At 36.4% G+C, this 19,258-nt stretch overlaps 1 protein-coding gene across 1 annotated transcript in view; it reads right to left on the bottom strand.

Moving 5' to 3' along the window:
• Positions 1 to 19,258, bottom strand: part of INSC (INSC spindle orientation adaptor protein) — a 131,780-nt gene that overhangs the window by 49,942 nt on the left and 62,580 nt on the right. Inside the window, 5 exon segments of the mRNA XM_009571811.2 lie at positions 5,508 to 5,633; positions 10,481 to 10,594; positions 13,039 to 13,162; positions 14,821 to 14,873; positions 15,365 to 15,710. Coding sequence (XP_009570106.2) covers positions 5,508 to 5,633; positions 10,481 to 10,594; positions 13,039 to 13,162; positions 14,821 to 14,873; positions 15,365 to 15,710 — 763 coding nt within the window.

The following is a 19,258-nucleotide window of genomic DNA, read 5'->3' as shown; positions in this document are numbered from 1 at the left end:
AAAAAAAAAGAAATCTTAACACCAAGTTCTTCTCTGAGGAGTGGAAGGGGCTAATAGGCTGAGGCAGACCTCTGCGCTTTCTGAGACTTTGTCATTGCTGGAAGTCCTGTGAATATTACACTACTTGCCATTATGAAAAATCAACATTTTCCTGCTTCTTGGGAAGCTGCACACTACTCTTGCAATTCTTAAAAGAAGCAAACACGCTTTTAAATGTAGCAGCCTACGGATCTCTCCTTCCTATTCGCTGGCTATTTCACACATGTTTTGCAGGAGACCATTACCAATGTTTTGCGTCCCCTGGCATTTTGCATTTGTGACATTTAAATATAGTTCATTCAGATCAGGCAAATTTGCTATCTTTAGTATAGTACGAAGTTATTCCCATCATATTCCAGGTACTATAAAAATAAAAACATTCACAGTTGTGGAGCATTTGTATGCTGTCACAGTTAAATACATGGGCCACCAGCTAACTTTTATGTTCAGATTTCAGAAGTGGTGACCATACCCTCATACCAGGTCATCCAAGCTGTCAATCACAGCTCTCTCCAAAATTCTCATTTCTGTCTCAGTAAGGAAGCAAACCTTAGTGGTTTTAGCAGCTGAGATTTAAGGCAACACATACACTTCGTCTGAGACAAGGTCACTCTCTAGATTTGACTGAGGCTGATTTTCAAAACAAAGTTTAAAGAAGTTAAAGCTGAATGAAGTACTCCACTCACATTCAGCCAAAAGCTATGAATATAGCTGCAGGTTCTATAATACACATTTTACTTAATTCCTACCAAGAGGTTACTTTTCATATATATAGTTGACAGACTACATCCCTGTGACGCAGAAACTATTATTGTGGATAAGATCATGGTTGTTCTTAAAAATAAGACTGGGTTCACAATGAGCAATAAATTTTAGGTCACTCATGTTTAAGAAGTCTTTGTGAAATTCATATTTTTTCCCCATGCACAAAAATTGTACACTTGGGACCTTCTTCCCCATCCTACAGATTCTTTTTCTGGAGGTTATTAATTCAATATAATGTGCTTTAACTGAAGAATTCAAAGCAACTTATAATCAATAAGTAGGCAATTTTGTTTAAAGCACAATGATAAAAGCTGCGTCATTTATTAAAAAGGTTTTCCTAATGAAATTAATAACTGTTGTCTCCAGTGTCTCTGGAATATCTTCTCTTAATGAGTTGATTCCAGGTGTCTGCTTTCTGGGGTAGCTTAAATAGTGTGAGTAAACATACACTGCACAGTGTTAATATTTAGGCAGCTGCTTGAATGACTGTTTATATAAATTATTATGGTTTGTGGCATTTGCTCCTTGATCTAGGTCCCAGCTGAGTTGCAGCTTTTTAATGTAATAAAGTTTCACACGCATAGTAAAAATTGCAGTACTTGGCACTATTGGTTTGCTATTTATTTCTGAACTAATTCTGCAGTTCTTTCAGTGTCGCAGGAAATTTGCATCAGTGAAAATCACACCACCGATCTTCAGCATGGGGCGAAAATCGGGAAGCAATGTCTTCTAGCACCAGCCAACAAGCAGTTAATGGACAGAACTGTAGCAGAGAAACTGCCACAGAGAAACTGTAATGAGGCTACATGTCAACGTTCGTGTGGGAGACACTTTGTTTAGAAAGCTCTGTGAAACAAGGGCCTAATGCAGCCTCTGGAAGGGAAAAAGCTGAAGAATTGCTTTAGGCAAACAATGTGTGAAAGACATATGATTGCATTCAGATACAAACCCATTTTCCAGGCAAAGTTGCTTCATGTTGAAGATAATACCTGTTAAATTTTTTGCATATCTTGACAATGAAAATGGTATTTAAAGTACAGTTACTCTTAATGAAATCTGCAGGATGTATATTATCAGATAACCTTTTTTTTCCCATTTAATTTTTCAAAACACACTCACAAAGGTTTGGATAGTCTTCCCTATGGAAGCCTCAACAGATGTTGAGAACCAATATCCCACTACATCATTGTATTTGTCCTAAACCTTAGGGCTGCATACACAAACAAATCTCTATGTGCAACACTAACATTATTGTTCTGTTTCCAGTCATGCTCAACTTTACCAAACTCTTTTCAGTTCTTCTGGCTTTAGATATTTTCTGTATTATTTGTTACCTGTGTTATATATTGTCTCTGGAAAAACTCTGGAATGCCTATACCAAGAAAAAACATCCTTTCTGATTCAGTGACATTTCTCCTAAAAACTTTGTATGCTCAAATGTCACAAGACATGGATGATAAAGCTTTCTTGGATACAGGGGCAGGCAGCAACAGGAATAATGCAAAGGAGAAAAATTAGAATCATAGAATGGTTTGAGTTGGAAGTAACCTTAAAGATCATCTAATTCTAACCCCTCTGCGATGGCTTTTCCTGCTCCTCTCTGAAGTGGGACTGATTGGGCAGCTGAGACCAAAGAATGCTCTAAAATCTGATGGTGTTGCAGTGGATTGTGAAATTAAAGTGTGCTAAGTTACTGGACATCCAGAAGCAGTTTGAATCACCAAAATCACCACTTGTGAAGCACTGGTTGCACACAGCATTTATTTACACATAGTCCTCAATCGCAAAATAAAACTATTTCTTCACAATCTTCTTAGTCTGATTGCCTCACTAACTTGTTACTGTTGAGTTCCTGGACCTCTGTCATACAATGTACAACAAAGTAACAATACCTTCTCAAAAGTCAGTAAAGCACTTGCAACTGTTCTGCAATAGACATTTTAGCCAATTGATTTTGCATTGTTGTATGTAAAGCCTAATAGATTCACCTAGTATAAACTAATCATTGCAACAACTACTGAGTTATTGCAATTATAGCAAAGATTAGTTTGATTAGATGATGAAAAACTACTAATGGCTTTTTCTACTGGGCTAGTAAGACAAAGATGCGTGACTGGGAAGAACAAGAATATTTATTTTTTTAAAATACTGTGAAAAATACTTTTGCTTAAAATAGGCAATTTTCTACATCTTTAGAAGTGAGCACTCAGTTGTTACTTTCTTTCATTAGCAAGCAAGGACAGTATTTCCCCATTGCAATCCAAAAATCTCACTCGAGACAAGTGGTTTTAACCAAGTGCAACATCACTCAGATTAAATTTGTACTAATTCTAAAGAAAGCCTAACATTCAAGTATCCTAAAATCCAAGAAAAAAGTAAAAATTCAACTTGGATTGCCTCCTGTGAACTACTGATTTCCTTGCTTGCTTTCTAAATAAACTATTATATTAACACAAATGTTCGTGTTGCCTTCTTGCATTGCTACTGAATGGGCAAGATCAAAGAGCATAGGATAAATAAACAATACTCCTAATGTCTTCAGTAATTAAGCACTCCGATTACTGCAGAGAGTGTACCACACCTTTTCAGTTTACTTCCTAGACAAATGTTCCATTAGAAATGATAGCTCTTGCTGCTTTCAAGTGTCTTTTTAATATTTTTAATGGCTGCGAAATCCAATTGAAAAATGAGGGGTGCATGTTCGAGTTGTGTGGGTTTGGATTTTTGTGGCTTTTTTTTTCTTGAATTACCTAGTCTGAAGTGTTTGGCAGCCAAGGTTTATTTTTTTGAATGAAGTTTCTGTCATTAAAAATCAAGTTCAAATTGCACTGATGTTTTAATGCACTAGGTGGCATAATGATATTCACATTAGAGAAAATTAAATGCTTCACCATCACCCGGGTACTTAGTTGGATATTAGAAGCTGTCCTTTCTGCCAGATAACAAGTCCTATGGAAATTTCTGTAATGACAGGAACGCTAATATAGTTAAAATTCTTTTTTGTTCTTTGCAAGAGTACTTGAAAATTTCAAAATTTTAAAGGAAAAAAAATCATTCTTATTCAATATTAAAAAACTGGACTGCTGTTCACATAAAAATACTGGTCATCTGATCCATGCATTTTTCATTGATTCCCTATGGTCCAAGTACCAGTTGATAGATTATTTATTGACGGCATAGCATTGTGCTAGCCTGTGTTGTTTAACCTCAATTAGCTCTTGGAGGAACATTAACCTTCTTGCAGATAAAATTTCTTTGTTTCTTTTGATATATGATATAACTTATTCTCCTACATCAGAAACCCAGGCACGTACCAGAATATGGATCATGAACAATAAAACTTCAGGCAAAGAGGTTGACAAGGCGATAACCAAACACGACTGTCATAAAGGTATCTGTTCAGCCAGGTGAGTAGGATTCATGTCCAGCCCCTCATGTACCAGACTTAGGTTTTGCCAAGACGAGATTTAAGAATTGAAGGCCTAGGTGAAAAATGAACTACTGAAAGCAGTGGCAGGGCTTCCAGTTAAAAATCTCTTAAACTCTATTAAACTCTATTAAAATCCTGACTGTAACAAAATCTAGCCTGAGCAATTTTACTTGTGACCAGTATTAAAGTACATCAAAGACATAAGAGCTTGAGAGTTATCACATTTTCTAAGACCCCTGTTTTGTAAGCTTTGATGTGGGCCATGTTAAGTTCACGTTGACACTGCCAGGAATTGGAACAGGTGGGTTGAATTAATCTTCTCCATTTCTAACTCCATTAATTCCACTATTATAATGGACATAATGAAAGATCCTTTTAGACTGATTCTGGTGTTATCTGAACCAGCATCATGTCAAAAAAAATTTAAGTCATCTTCATTTACTGTAAGCTCAGAGACTTGCTTTTTGCTACAGATGTTCTGTCACGGTTTGCTTGAATTCTGGGCTGTAAATTACAAGATACGTCAATGTGAAGTGGCAGAGAAATCATTTATCATTAACTTGAAGAGGCCATTATTCAGCAGTGGAAGATGACTGCTTTATGAAATACAAAGGATGAGATCATGATTTAGTGACCAGAAACGTTCATTTTCCAAAACACAGCAATATATAGTGAGAGTGGGAAAGGAAAGGAGCCTAAGCAGTTGATATAATTTTATCTGGATAATGTTTTGATATTTGCATCCCAGTTAAAATAGGCTTTTATGAGACCTGCTGCTGATTAGCAGACACATTTTTCTAATGGCTAGCTGCTGAACCTGTTCCAGTTCTTTCTGTGCAGTTACAACTTTCACAAGTTACTGAAGTAGCACAAGCAGGTGCCCCACTCGAGTGTCAGAAAAGGGTTTAAAGAGGTATAAAGCTTTCTGTCTTTTAAGGATTATTTGAAATACTGGACCTTCTAAATGAACACTTCCAGAAGTCCAGAAATTGTAATTTCCCTATTTTTCTGACATGGTCACTGACACTTTTAGCTGTTTTATGAAAATTATCCCCATTTAGAAAGTTCATTTGTGCAAGCAACTGAATAGGATAATGTCATTGCAGGGACTAATTTTTCAAAGACAAAAGAGGTGTTCAGCACAGAAAAAAAATGAGCATAGTATGGCACATCGTAACAAAAATTGGCAAGTTATCAATTCCTAGAAGAGATTAAAGACAGGATTTCTCTGTTTTATGACACAATCCATAATGTTGAATGTCGAAGTGCCTACCTTTTCCAGCTGGTGCATCCCTTCCTCTACACAGCAAATAGACGCCAAAGTTCTCAGTGTCTGGGGATAAAGGCACCTGAAGCAATCCTGCCGACAGATCTTAAAGAGAGCAACTACACCTCCTTCCTGCAGGGGAGAAGCAAAAATGAGAACAGTAGCACTGAATATTTCCCTAATATTTAACCGAGATTGGGATGGGGGGCAGCTTCCTTTGGTAATTTATCTAAATTAGCTATCATCACAACACCAACAAAAAAGATGTTAAGCTCACACTGAGAACTCAAGTTGATTAATGCTTATACACTAAGTGATGAAAAAGTAATACAGCCTCAGTAGGAGGTGTGCTTAAGCGATTGACTTTTACCAATTACAAGCACAATTTAAATTGAACTTGACATTCATGCAAAAATTACAAAGAATTATCAATAAGCAGCAATTAGAGTGACATTTAAGTGTCAGTTCAGCCACACGCTATTAATTTAAAAGAGGATTTTGTTACCATGTATTTCCCATTCCTCTACAGTTTTGAGCTCCATAAAATATTTACTTAATGTTAAAATATGAAGGAGAAGGTCACAGGGCTGAAGAGCTCTTGAAAATAAGGTGGAAATATGTGTCGAGTTCTATACAGATACAATCCAAATCTTTATCTTTTAACACATAAAATTTACATTCTTACACTTTTTTTCTTTAAAATGGCAATAATGATGAAGATTTGATTATATATATATCCTTACAGTATCTCTTCTTAATTGTTTGCAACACAGCTTGCAAACATATGTGGTATGTTCCCACAGTAAATGGAAATATATAAATACAGACAATAAATGCATGGTGGTGGTTTTTTGAATTGTCATTTGTTTCAAAATGTTATGCCATCTGGTAGACTACAGATGCCTTATATTATGTAAATATATAATGAAGAGGAAAACATTTAAAAGATCAATGAGAGATTAAGTTCTCAGATTAAAGTATTCAGATTACAGTAGTAGATTAAAAATATTTGGAATCTTGGATGACGTGTAAAATATACCCTTCTTTTTAAACCTATTTCAGTAGCCTCTATATGAAAATACTTTTCAGATTCATAGAAATAATCTTTTCCTTTTCAATAATTTGTGTTATTTGAGAACTCAACAGGTTGTACTGACTTAAAACCTCTGGATTACAGTCAGACCACTCATTTTCAGAATTCCACATTTGTTTACTAGTTCTGCTGGAATAGAGAATAATAGAGCAAGCAAAGCTCTCTCCTCAGCTTAACTAAAATACATAACAATCTTTAGAAAATTTGAATTAGACAAAACCTCAATATGTTTTCAAGATAGAGGGTTTGCTTCTGATGGACAGGAAGTGATTTGTCACTGCATTTGACAGGAGTTCTAAACTGCTTATTTTTCACCCTGTGTGCCATTACCAAGCTGTAAAATATTATCACAAGTAATGAACCAAGAAAGCTGCAAGTGAAATATCAAATAGGAAGAAAATATTCAGCCTTACTCTATGGCTGGCAAAACACACTAATTGTCTAAGCATGTTTCTATTTATACTTTTCAGATTTTGGGATATTTCCAGTTTTTGACCAAATAACACAGTAAATGTTGCTGTTGCTATAATTCAATTTTCATGTAGGATGGGCTTCATATACTCTAAAGAAATCTCTGAAAGAGAGGAGAACTTGCTTTACTGCTTGATGAGGTTCTTCTCTCCTACATTGGATTAACAAGAATTCAATTTTGTGGAGATGCTGTTCAGAAGGGCTAGCAGAAGATAACAAAATCACCTGAAATACTACTGCAGAAAGCACATGAAGGAAGGCATGAATATAAAAATCCCCACTGTGCATAGGTGAGCTGAGTGAATAAAGAGGGGAGAGAAAATGCATCCAATTCTTGCGCGTAATAATTTGCAGTTTGAGTCTGAAATGACTCAAAGTGCAGCAAATTCTCATCAAGACTTTCCCCACAATGGAGAGTAACAGTTACAATTAGCTTGAAAGATGATCTCCAAGGAAATCTTCATATTAAATACTTAATAGAAAAATAACTGACGTACAAAGAATGTAAGGCCAAATTGTATTAGAAGCTTCTCAGAGCATATGATCTGCTACACATGCATTTGGAATTCAAATCATCAAGCATTCTTCAAAAAAGGTTCCAACAAGCAGGTATGGCTATCTTCACTATTTTCATTTTTACCTAACTTCACTGTCTTCATTTTTGTTATTATTATAACATCCAGTTCAATACAGTTGGTATTGGACTCAAATTATCATCAGTGAAATTAATTTATTTACAAAGACTTTTTGTCTTTATCACTCTGTGTCCCAGCATTTATTTATTGCAACTCTGGAACTGATTTCTACTGTTTCTTCTGGTTGTTATAAAGCCAAATCGATTTAGAAACAGTCGACTTCAAGTAATGCTAATTTTTGACAATTTCTCAAGTCCACTTAAAATTTAAAATTTCTGGTGTTTAGTGTCTGCTAATGCTCTGATGTGATGATTACAAGATAATGATCACATCATCATCATGATGATTTGGGGGGGTGACAGTGGGAGGGTGTGGTGATGGTGAAGAGGGGATGATGATGTGTGGTGAGGGTGAGAAGATGACGGAATGATGACGTGACAGTGATGTAGTGAAGTGACAAAGACATAGTGATGATAAGAAGATGATCACGTGATGATGTTGTATAATCATAATGTGATGATAAGATGGTGATGGTGACGATGTGGTGGTGATGGTTGGGGACGGGGGATGGAGATGTGAGAGGGTGACAGTGTGTGTGACGACAAGGTGATTTTGAGGTGACGATGGTGATGAAATGATGGCAAAAGGTGTGATTATTATTAGTAGTAGTATTTCCCCTTCATTTCTTATCTTGCCCTTGCTACTATTCATTTATGCTAAAGATCTCAGTCTTTATAATTCTGACAGCTGGTGAGAATGACTAGCTGGCTGCCAGGGTGAGTCAGCAACATGACTCCTTCACAGCAGATTACAAATTTAAGTGATATAAAAAAAAAAAAAAAAAGTCAAAGAATTCCTGTGGGTGGAATAAAATTATAGGTGACAGTTCAGCACAGGGGGGTAGTATTTCAACGCCTTTTTAAGTTTTGGTAAAATAGTAGCAAGGGGGGAAAGAGATAGAAAGAGAAGACCAAAACCCTTACCAAAATGTAAAGTGAAAATGTAAAGTGAAAAAACAGTTCCTATAGTAATATTGTAAAATTACAGTATCATGGTTCTTTATGTGCATGTCCAAGATTTTAGTGTGCTTTAGAGCTGTAATTTATAGCTTGGGACGGGAAAAAGGCTAACAAGCATCCCACAAGACTACACATGGAGAGTAAGACTTCAAAGTGACATGAACAGATTTGTTCAGTTTTGTTTTCTCTGTAAACAAACATTCCACTTCTCTAGCTGGTTCTTACCCAATATAATAAGATAAATCTCAAGGGAACTTCTCCATCTAGGGGAGGTTTTGAAATCTGAAAAATTTGCATCCATTCTCACTCTTTTAATGAATGGGCACAGTTCCAGGTTCCTCCCCCAAAAATGACCCTGTACTTTCACTGTTATAGTTAACTACTAAAGTAACTGAATTCAAAATTGTGGATAAAGGGAGGGTGAAGGATGTTGGTGAGCCAGGACAAATATATTTCACTATGCACAGAGAAAACTGACACATGGGAAGGGTGATGCAGTCAACACTGTAATTGGCAACCAAATGCCACTTAGGGTTTTTTGCATAAGGACTTCCTCACTTGTAAACCTGTGACACATCCAGGTTTTAGCAATAGATTGATCTCATGATTTATGGAAGGTCAGACTTCATGTCCGCTAAATTAAACTGTTACGGAATTCACACAATGATAAAAAGCACAAAAAACGATTTTTCTTTAATTTGGTAGTTCCACACTTCCTTAATACTCAACATTAACATTGTTTTTGAATACCACTGAGTGGAGCTCAAATACCAATTTAGAAAAAATTAAACCCCTCAGACTGTTGCCAGGATCCACTACACGTTTCTGAGTCTACCTCATTCACATCCTCCAGAACAGAGCAATATCTTTTACAGTGCAAACATTCATCTAAAGGCAGATCAGAAGAAAATTAATTAAATGCTGCTGTTTAACCTCATCTCTGAGCAGGGCAAGGGATTGGCACCACTCCACAAGGGAAAGGATGTTTTCTTTTCTATATTCACTGTGGTTGTGATTATTCTATCCTCTATCTCGCGCAATTTCCTGCTTTTCTCACTTTTTCAAGAACCAAGTGTCCTCAGAGGTTCGAACCCCAGAGGGACCACCAGTATCATCCATATTGGCAGATTGATTAACTTATACTAAAAGTTAGTATTAATTACCCAGTAATCAAGAACACACACTTCCAGAAATAACTGTAATGACATTTCTCTGTAAAAGGAAAATAAAGGATGCAAAGTATTTCTAAAATTACATCTTTAATAATCTCTAATCTCTTCTATACACACAGCTGAGAGAGCTGTTCCTCTGTGTAGTCAGCCATATGCATGGTCAATTGTAAAGTTTCTCTCCGCTTACATGGCTAGTTCTTAAAATGTACTGTCTGCAGAGAGACCAAAATGATGCCCAAGACGCTGAAGGGAGTGGTAATACCTCAGGTGGCACAAAGACAACTGTAGTTGAATCAATGCCCAGAAGCCTGTTGGAGGCTTGTACTGCTTGTACAGGCACTGAACTTCAGTAAAATATAGATTTAAAGGTTGCGTTCCACTAAAAAAAAAAAAAAGGATAACAAGACTTGCAAAAGAAAAAGATAGTTTCTCACAGAAAATTTTGTTGCCTTTTAACATAGATTTTCTCCTGAAATACAGCATTTCACCTTGTACTGTACCTTTCAAAACTTGCAACTACTACTGTGTTAAGTAAAATAACTCCCTTGAATCTCTAGTCTACTCTGGATTATGCCAGATATACTCTTACCTTAGCTATGATACGGCACAGATGAGCACCTTCCTGGGTAAGGCTGAATAAACTATTAATTGCTGATTCAGTGATGTATGTACTATCCGACAATTCTATTTGTTTCAGCAGGTTCTGTGTGACATAAGAAGACAAACACAATTTACTTCCAATGAAAAATATTAGTGTTATATTTAAAAATAAGATGGAGTGAAAACTCTAGTTCATTTAGTCCATGTCATCAAGCATGTCACCCAGAGAAAGGAAAAAAACATGGGCAGGAGTCAGACTAATACCACTAACACATTTATCATTGTATTTGGATAGAAGTAACCAAGAACAGCGATATTTAAAATTCAATATGAATAGATTAAGAAAACAAGTATGTATGTGAGGACATTCGAAGAAGTCTTCAGTGATTTAGTAAATTATTATATAGTTTGGCCTGGGACTGAACTAATATTTTCAGAAGGCAACTGTCTTAACATAGAAGCTGCATCACAAGGTTACACAAGATTTCCACCTTATTTATAAGGAATATTGCTATACCCTTTCTAACACTCTTTCTTTAGGCTCTCGGTTCATCACTATTCTCAGCCTACATAGAAAAAGTAATTGATAAAGACAGGAAATTTTTATAAATAAGTACAGTTTATTTCTCCAATGTAAGAAGTAGGTTAACTATTTTAGTCTTTGTAAATAGTTATCTTGCTTTTGCACGCGCACCACTGCATCTTCACAGAGAAACACAGCTGCCAGGAGACTATGAAGTTTATTTAATTCTACTCTTTCTGAAAGTGCATACAGTTGTTAGAGGAAGAATTAATTATATTTGCTTGGAGGAGGAAGGTAAGTATTTTTATATTTAATCTAACTTTGAAAGAAGTGCAAGGAAATATCCTACATTTTACTCTGTTATTTATAAGAAATTCAATTATCTTCCCTTTAAGAAGCTGTGGTCTCTCACCTTTAGCATTAGAAAAATGTTCTATAAAATACATAATTTATCAGTTCACATCTTGATATGAACCTATCTTGAATATAATCCTGATACACTGATTAGAAACGGAAGCTTAAGCACACAATTTAAGCTAAGAGTTCTGGCCTCTCACAGGGGCAGCACACTACCCACAGACAGCATGCTTGTACAGCAGAAGTGAGCGCACAGTCTGACAGAACAGCTCAGAAAACCGTTCATAAAATTGTGTTTATTAATCTCCAAAACAAGTCTTCGGTGACACAAATACATACAGTGTGGTGCAGAGTAATTAATTCTGCTCCCATAGAAGAGAAAGACTCTACGATTTCTGGTGTATCTGTAGGTGCCAAAGTGCCCAAAGACAGAAATCTTAGCAATGAAGAATTGGTCCTCAAATTAAAAAGAATAAACATCAAAAGAACGACAACTTTTCACTGAATTAGTGACATGCAAAATTGTTTGCACAGTTCAACTCATCTGTGGCTTTTCACATAGTTCTTATAAATCCTAACTGAATTGTATCAGCAAGTGGCTTTCTAGTTTGACTGTAATTCTGCAAATGTATTCTTGAGATTCCCATCTCCTAGTAAGTCTTTTAAAACTATAAAGGGGTGTTTCTGAAAGAGCCACATTTTTTTCTGCTGTTTTAATGCATCAAGGTATGTTAGAATTTAACAGATACTGTGCTTTATTTTTGTTTTAGCTCCACAGTAAACACTGTTTAACTAATTGCTCTTCACTAAGCCTCTCAATTCTTCTTTTTCTGCAAGGACAACACAAAATTTCAGAGTATCTGCTCTAGAACACGGACAAATTAATTGAGCATAATTACAGTCAGAGTTTTTTTATTTGAGGAAGATTAGAAGGTGCAAAGGGATTTCTAACGAGGTCTCAAGAACAAAACCAATGTAAGTCAAAACAGATTAGTTAGACTTACAAGTCACTACTATTTCAAGAATGATGTAATGGAAAAAATATAATGCATTTGTAGTCTCAGTCTAATTAGTCAGTGTATTTATCTACAATTAATCACTACTGGAAACTATAGATCATGCCTGCAATTATACAGCATTGTTCTGGAAGGTTATACATGCACAGCTAACCTGTACACAACACCATATTTTACCACTACCTCCTGGAGTCTGAGACACACACTGGTTAAAATACATGTTTTAATAACATGCTTGCTATATGTGCATCTTCTAAAAAGTTTAGCATTTATTGAGAATCATTGAAAGCAGGAGAGACTTTTTTTTCGAGGTTTCTAAAGAAAACCAGTGTGTATATGAAAATAAAATAAAATGTGTCCGTATGTCTAATTAACAGGAACTTACCCAGAAATTAGATGCCTTGCAATGAAGGAGACATATCAGTAAAAGTAAGTAATGTAATGAGCCACAAGATCATTTTGTTTGGGATTATTGGAGAATTTGAGAATACCAACACCTAAATCTCTTTGCAAGATATTTGAAATACTGATCATAAGTTAGCTGCAAATCAAGAGTTGCCATTCAAATCCTACTCTTAATGGATGCTCTCCCTCAAGATTCAGCAATTTTGAAAGACTTTTTTTTTTTTTTTTCCCAAGCTAGAAACTAACCTGTGCCTCATGTGTTAAAACCAGTTCTATCAACTGGCCGAAATACTGAGCAACGGTTGTGAGCGTTTCATTAATACAGGATTTCATGGACTTCAGTATGTGTTGGTCTTCAGTTTGTGTGCACCTAAAAAGAAAGAGAAATGAAAACCTTGAAAGAAAAAAGATGCAACAGACAACTACTGTTTTATGGAGCTGATTGTCACAGTTGAGCTCTGTGTTAATAATGGGGATATAATGGAAACTCAGTCATTCATGAGGACACTGTGCCATTAGTGTCGTACCAGACTTTAATCAAAGCTTTGTCTATGCATAGTAGGTATACCATCAAAGGACAACAGTACATGTAAATGAATAATTTTGAGATCACAATTTACTTCAGACTGCATGCCAAATTTTTCTATAGATGTGTGTTTATACCTGTGTAAGTCCTATTTTCCACTTATGCTAATAGTTACAGTCACTCAAGGATGTCTGTGTTTCAACTGCAGCTGTGTATATCTATCCACCTTTCATGACCAAAGAAGTGCATTCAGTAATTTTCATTTCTTTACCTTCTTTGCCATAGTTTAGTGATTGCAGGATAAGGCCCCCAAAATGTATGCATGTCCAGATGAGTAAAGTTCATTTAAATTTAAATTTAAACAACATACTCAAAAGTAAAATCTGGCCTTCTATACAGAAGATTGCATACAGCAACTTTAAACAGTTCGTATAACTATCCTGCAATCAGTGATATTTAGCTGTAACTGAAAAACTGACAAGAAGATAGAAACTTTTACATGATTCAAATGAAATAACTAGTTCTTCCTCACAGAAATGCACTCATTTGAATTGTCAAAACACATTCCACCCAGGCAGGCCACTGTAATGGAAGATATGGTTTGGCTGATCAGTGTCTCCACCTACACAGTAAGTCCCCTTTGCAGCTTTAGCTGTCTTTCACCCACCTATATCGACTTTTCTTAGACAAACGAGGAAGGAGAGGGCTGATTTGGGGCAGATACCATAAGATCAGAGCTCTCGTTAAATCAGCAGGTCTCGCAGTAGAATATAGAAATAAAGTCTGAGCTGCATGGATCTGCCAAAAAGCAACAGTGCTCAAGAAATGTTCTTTCCTGATAATTAGACAATGTCTGTTTTCTGGGATGATCCCCTGAGCAGAATGACTTGCACAATGTTCAAAGTAAATTGAAAAAAGACTGATTGAGCTGTGCTGGAGGAAAGACGATAACTTCTGTTAGGCAGGGTGAATATTATGAAAAGAATAATAAAGAGATTCTTATTTTCCAGTCTCCGAGTTCTGAGGTTCACAGAGCTGAGTAAATCTACAATGAAAATCTAATTGAATGTGTATTTCAGTTTGATTTACTAATACATGGCTATGCACTTACGAGAATGTGTAGTACAATAGTCTAGCAACACAAGTTTTCACACCAGCTGAAATCTTGGCTCCACAGAACTTGAAGGGAATTTTGTCACTGATATCATTAGAGCCAGACTTTCTCCCTTGATGTCTAAAAGCCCTAGAAAAATCATTTACATGTAACTTTGCATCTATGCTAAGCTCTTTGTGCAGCAGTAGATCCCATCTTTCATTAGGAGGCAGTTTAGATAAAAGCAACTCACTTCACCCACCAGAGGCTACTGTTTAGAAAACCTTTCAGAGCTGCAGGGGCCTAGTTCAAATATTTGAGAGTGTTAGTCAATTTGTACTTCTTATTAGAAACTCTACGACATAATAAAACAGCAAAATTAATATTCCAACTAGAAAATCTAAGTTACCTTTCTGTGAATGTTGTAAATTCTGAACACTTGTCTATTAAAAGGTTTTCAAACTGCAGAGAGAAAGAGGAAGAGATTTTAAAACAATACAAATACACACAATTGTTTTTTAAAAATAAATAATGCTTGTTTATGGTAATTAGGTAAAAACCTTTCAGAAACATAATACTTCATATAGGCATCCTTTTTCTACTTTTCTAAATAAAAAAGGCAGAGATAATAGTGAAGTACACAAAAGAAGTAGTATTTTCTATACAGTAAATGCAAAGGAACTCACAGGTCTATTTACTTTACTCCAGTATTCCTGCAAAAATAATCTTTTTTCAACCTAATTTTCAGTATTATTAACACTCAGAATTAGGCCTATGATAAAATAGGATCCAAAATGGCTCAAGAATGTTTCCATCACTGAAAAGCGATTAGAAAGTCTTAAAAAAAGGGACTAGTATTGGCATATAAGGAATTCTTACAGATTGTTTAAGATAAGTTTTAATTATTACAATAAAAAAAAATCAGACAAGACAAATCAGGAATGGCTTCCTACCTGGTGCATCTCTTCTGAAGAATTCCTGGTGAATGCATTATATTCATTTATCATTGAACGCACATGGCAGTTGACTCTTACTGTCATGCTGTGGACTCTCTGCCATCTATTCTTCTCCAGCTTTTGAGAAATCCTAGTCAACTCTGTACTTATGATCCAAGCTCTTTTTAACAGCAGATGCAAATTATCACAAGTGCTATATTGTGAGGAAAGCATAAGTTCATTTTGTTCACCCTTCTCATTGCTGATTGGCTTGGACTGGAGAATACACATGCACTCACAGTCTGTCATCAACTTCAAATCTTCCATCCATCGCTGAACCGAGTCCACCTGAATTAAGTGCATGCTAGAAGCAGAGAAGGAGAAGGAAGAATGAGGTAAAGGAAAGCAACCTTAGAGTAACCACCAGCAATATGATACAGTTGTTTCCACCTCTCAGGTTGCAATTGATTGATAAAAGGAAACTAATAGAACAAAAGGTTTTCTTGCGGTAACGCAGCAACATGCTTCGCTTTCTCTTGTAAACACAGGTTTTGGGTTTCTAGCCATCTTTACATCATATACTCTAATATAACATTATTTGTCAAAAATCTTTGGAGATTAGAAATAAGTAAACAAGAGTACTGGATGAGGGAAAAGCTGTGAATGTAGTCTTCTTGGACTTCAGTAAAGCCTTTGACACAGTTTCTCACAGCATTCTGCTTCAGAAACTGTCAGCCTCTGGCCTGGACAGGCGTACACTCTCCTGGGTTGAAAACTGTTTGGATGGCCGGGCCCAGAGAGTGGTGATAAATGGAGTTAACTCCAGCTGGAGGCCAGTTACAAGTGGGGTTCCCCAGGGCTCAGTACTGGGTCCAGCCCTGTTCAATGTCTTTATCAATGACCTGGATGAGGGCATTGAGTGCACCCTTAGCAAGTTTGCAGATGACACTAAGCTGAGTGGAAGTGTGGATCTGCTGGAGGGTAGGGAGGCTCTGCAAAGGGATCTGAACAGGCTGGACCGATGGGCTGAGACCAATGGCATGAGGTTTAACAAGGCCAAATGCCGGGTCCTGCACTTGGGGCACAACAACCCTGTGCAGTGCTACAGACTGAGGGAAGAGTGGCTGGAGAGCTGCCTGGAGGAGAAGGACCTGGGGGTAATGGTTGACAGCCGACTGAACATGAGCCAGCAGTGTGCCCAATGGCATCTTGGCTTGGATCAAAAACGGTGTGACCAGCAGGTCCAGGGAGGTTATTCTCCCTCTGTACTCAGCACTGGTGAGACCGTACCTTGAGTACTGTGTTCAGTACCACATGAAGGATGTTGAGGCTCTGGAGCGTGTCCAGAGAAGAGCAATGAGGCTGGTTACAGGGGCTGGAGAACAAGTCTTATGAGGAGCAGCTGAGAGAGCTGGGGTTGTTTAGCCTGGAGAAGAGGAGGCTGAGGGGAGACCTTATTGCTCTCTACAACTACCTGAAAGGAGGTTGTGGAGAGGAGGGAGCTGGCATTTTCTCCCAAGTGACAGGGGACAGGACAAGAAGGAATGGCCTCAAGCTCCACCAGGGGAGGTTCAGGCTGGACATCAGGCAACAATTTTTCATGGAAAGGGTCATTGGGCACTGGAACAGGCTGCCCAGGGAGGTGGTTGAGTCACCTTCCCTGGAGGTGTTTAAGGGATGGTTGGATGAGGTGCTGAGGGGCATGGTTTAGGGATTGTTAGGTATGGTTGGACTCTTTGATCCAGTGGGTGCCTTCCAACCTAGTGATTCTATGATTTTAAGAGAAGTTTAGACCATGATTTTGGGGGGAAAATGTTTCTTGTACATTCAGAGTTTAATATGATGTAGAAACAAAGCTGCGGGTGTGTTTGCTTGTTGTTTATGGGACTGTACTGCCAGCTTTTTCTAGCCACTTCACCTGTTAATCACTTAAAAGAAAATGTTTTACCTTGCACCATGTCATAGCCCTTCCAACCACACTGACACAGCCAAGCCGAGACAGAGAATGATACTGTCAACAATATGTTTCAGCCATATCACAGTCCCTTAAACCTCAGCTGGATTCTAATTCCTGAACAACACCTTTACCTTCCCCTTTATTTCTCACTGAGCTCTGTACAATTTGCACATCTGACTTTCAAAGCATGTTTTTGAACTACAGCAAAAAATAAAAGTAAATATAAATATAAGGTACAGTTACATAGAGGTAAGGGAAAGAAAGAGTTTTTATTAAAAAGGAAGTGTAATGTCTTTTCAACATTCTTAACTTTTCTTTATCTTCATACAAAATCTTTAAAAAATCCTCAATTATGCTAGCTAAAATCAACCACGTTTGCAATAGTAAAAACTCAGTTTATCAATATCAATCCCCTACTAGGCCCATTATATCCCCTCTTAACATGACATCAGTGGTAATAAAGCAGAGTAGGAGGCCAAGCATTCAAAGAATCCCTGTACATCTTCATGGCATAGAAAGTTCATTTTTGTATGTCTAAAATAGTTTCTACAAAATTTGTAAACACAAATGTGACCAACAAATGTAACATTCACATATATGATACCTCAAAAGGGGGTATTTTACTCAGCAAGAATTTCAGATTTCTGATATATGATAAATAAAATATTTTATTCTGACAGTTTTCATTAAATGAAGATAGTCTTAATTTTTGGCCAGTCTTCTTAATATGAAATACTACAAAATTTTAGTATTTATTCCTGCAGTGAAAGATGGATTGACACTAAAAGATTCTGAAGAAATGAAGACAAATGGTAAAGAAGAAACTAAATTAAGTGAGAGCAAGAGAGCTTAATTATTTTTCCAAACATCTATTTGTATCCTACTAGTCTGACATTGTGGTCTACCTTACTGGATACACTTTGCTGTTTTATCTGATGCTGTACCAGAAAGGACAAAGAGAAAGCTTGTATTTCATCTTTTAATCCAGATACTGATTTATGGCAACAAAGTACCACAGCATTAGTGTTCTATGCGGTTACGTAAAGCCTTACTCTTAGTTTACATTTGTACACTGTGTACCAGCTGAAGTCAAGAAATCTCCTTCTAGACTGTGGAAGTAATATTCTACAAATTACCAAAATTTGTTAACATAAATACAAGGAGGCTCACCTCACATATAGTTTCATATAAATCAATAACAAACAACATACAAGAGATCAGCTTCATTGATCTGATTTCCCTTTTCAGAATATACAATGAAGCTACTTTTAATTTTTAACTTTACAGGCTACTGCTTTTTAAGGTCTTTATTTCAGTCAGCTCTGAATAGTGTAATTGCATTTCATGATCGATTGTGGCTCACTTTCTTCTTGCTATATGTAGCCTCCTTATTGCCTTTCTAGATCTGAAGCAAGGTTTCCTAATAAAGAAAAATAACTTCAGAAGTTTGAAACCAGGATTTATTTTTTCATTCCTAAAGTGCAGTATGATAGTTGGTTAAATATCTGTTAAGTAATACAAATAAACTCCTACATTATAAATACAAATGGAAAAAAAAAACAGAGTAGGATGTTAGTCAGAAAAAAACAAAAAAAAAAAAACCAAAACAAAACATTCAAATTTCCTTTAAATCCACAAGCCAATCTTCACACTGAGGAGAAAAAAAGGACAACGGAGTTGTAAAAAAAAAAAAAAAAACTTGTACAGATATTATAGAAACCCTCCTTGTTTGTCTCTGTTCCTGCTAATTGTCAGAAACACAACCACACAATTTAGGATATTCTGTCATTGAAACTTACTGTTCCTTAACTCACAATAATGGCAAAAATAACATTCACCTCCTTTTAGACAGAGGATCCACAGAAAACTTCCCCTGCTCGTTATGTCAGCTTTTATGACACATTACTCTTTAAAATATACATCATAATTACTCAAGTAAAATACATAAATTATTC

Source organism: Cuculus canorus, chromosome 5 (assembly GCF_017976375.1).
Source record: "Cuculus canorus isolate bCucCan1 chromosome 5, bCucCan1.pri, whole genome shotgun sequence".
NCBI lineage: Eukaryota > Metazoa > Chordata > Aves > Cuculiformes > Cuculidae > Cuculus > Cuculus canorus.
The sequence above is the reverse complement of the archived record's forward strand: the minus strand, read 5'-3'. Positions and strand labels throughout refer to the sequence as shown.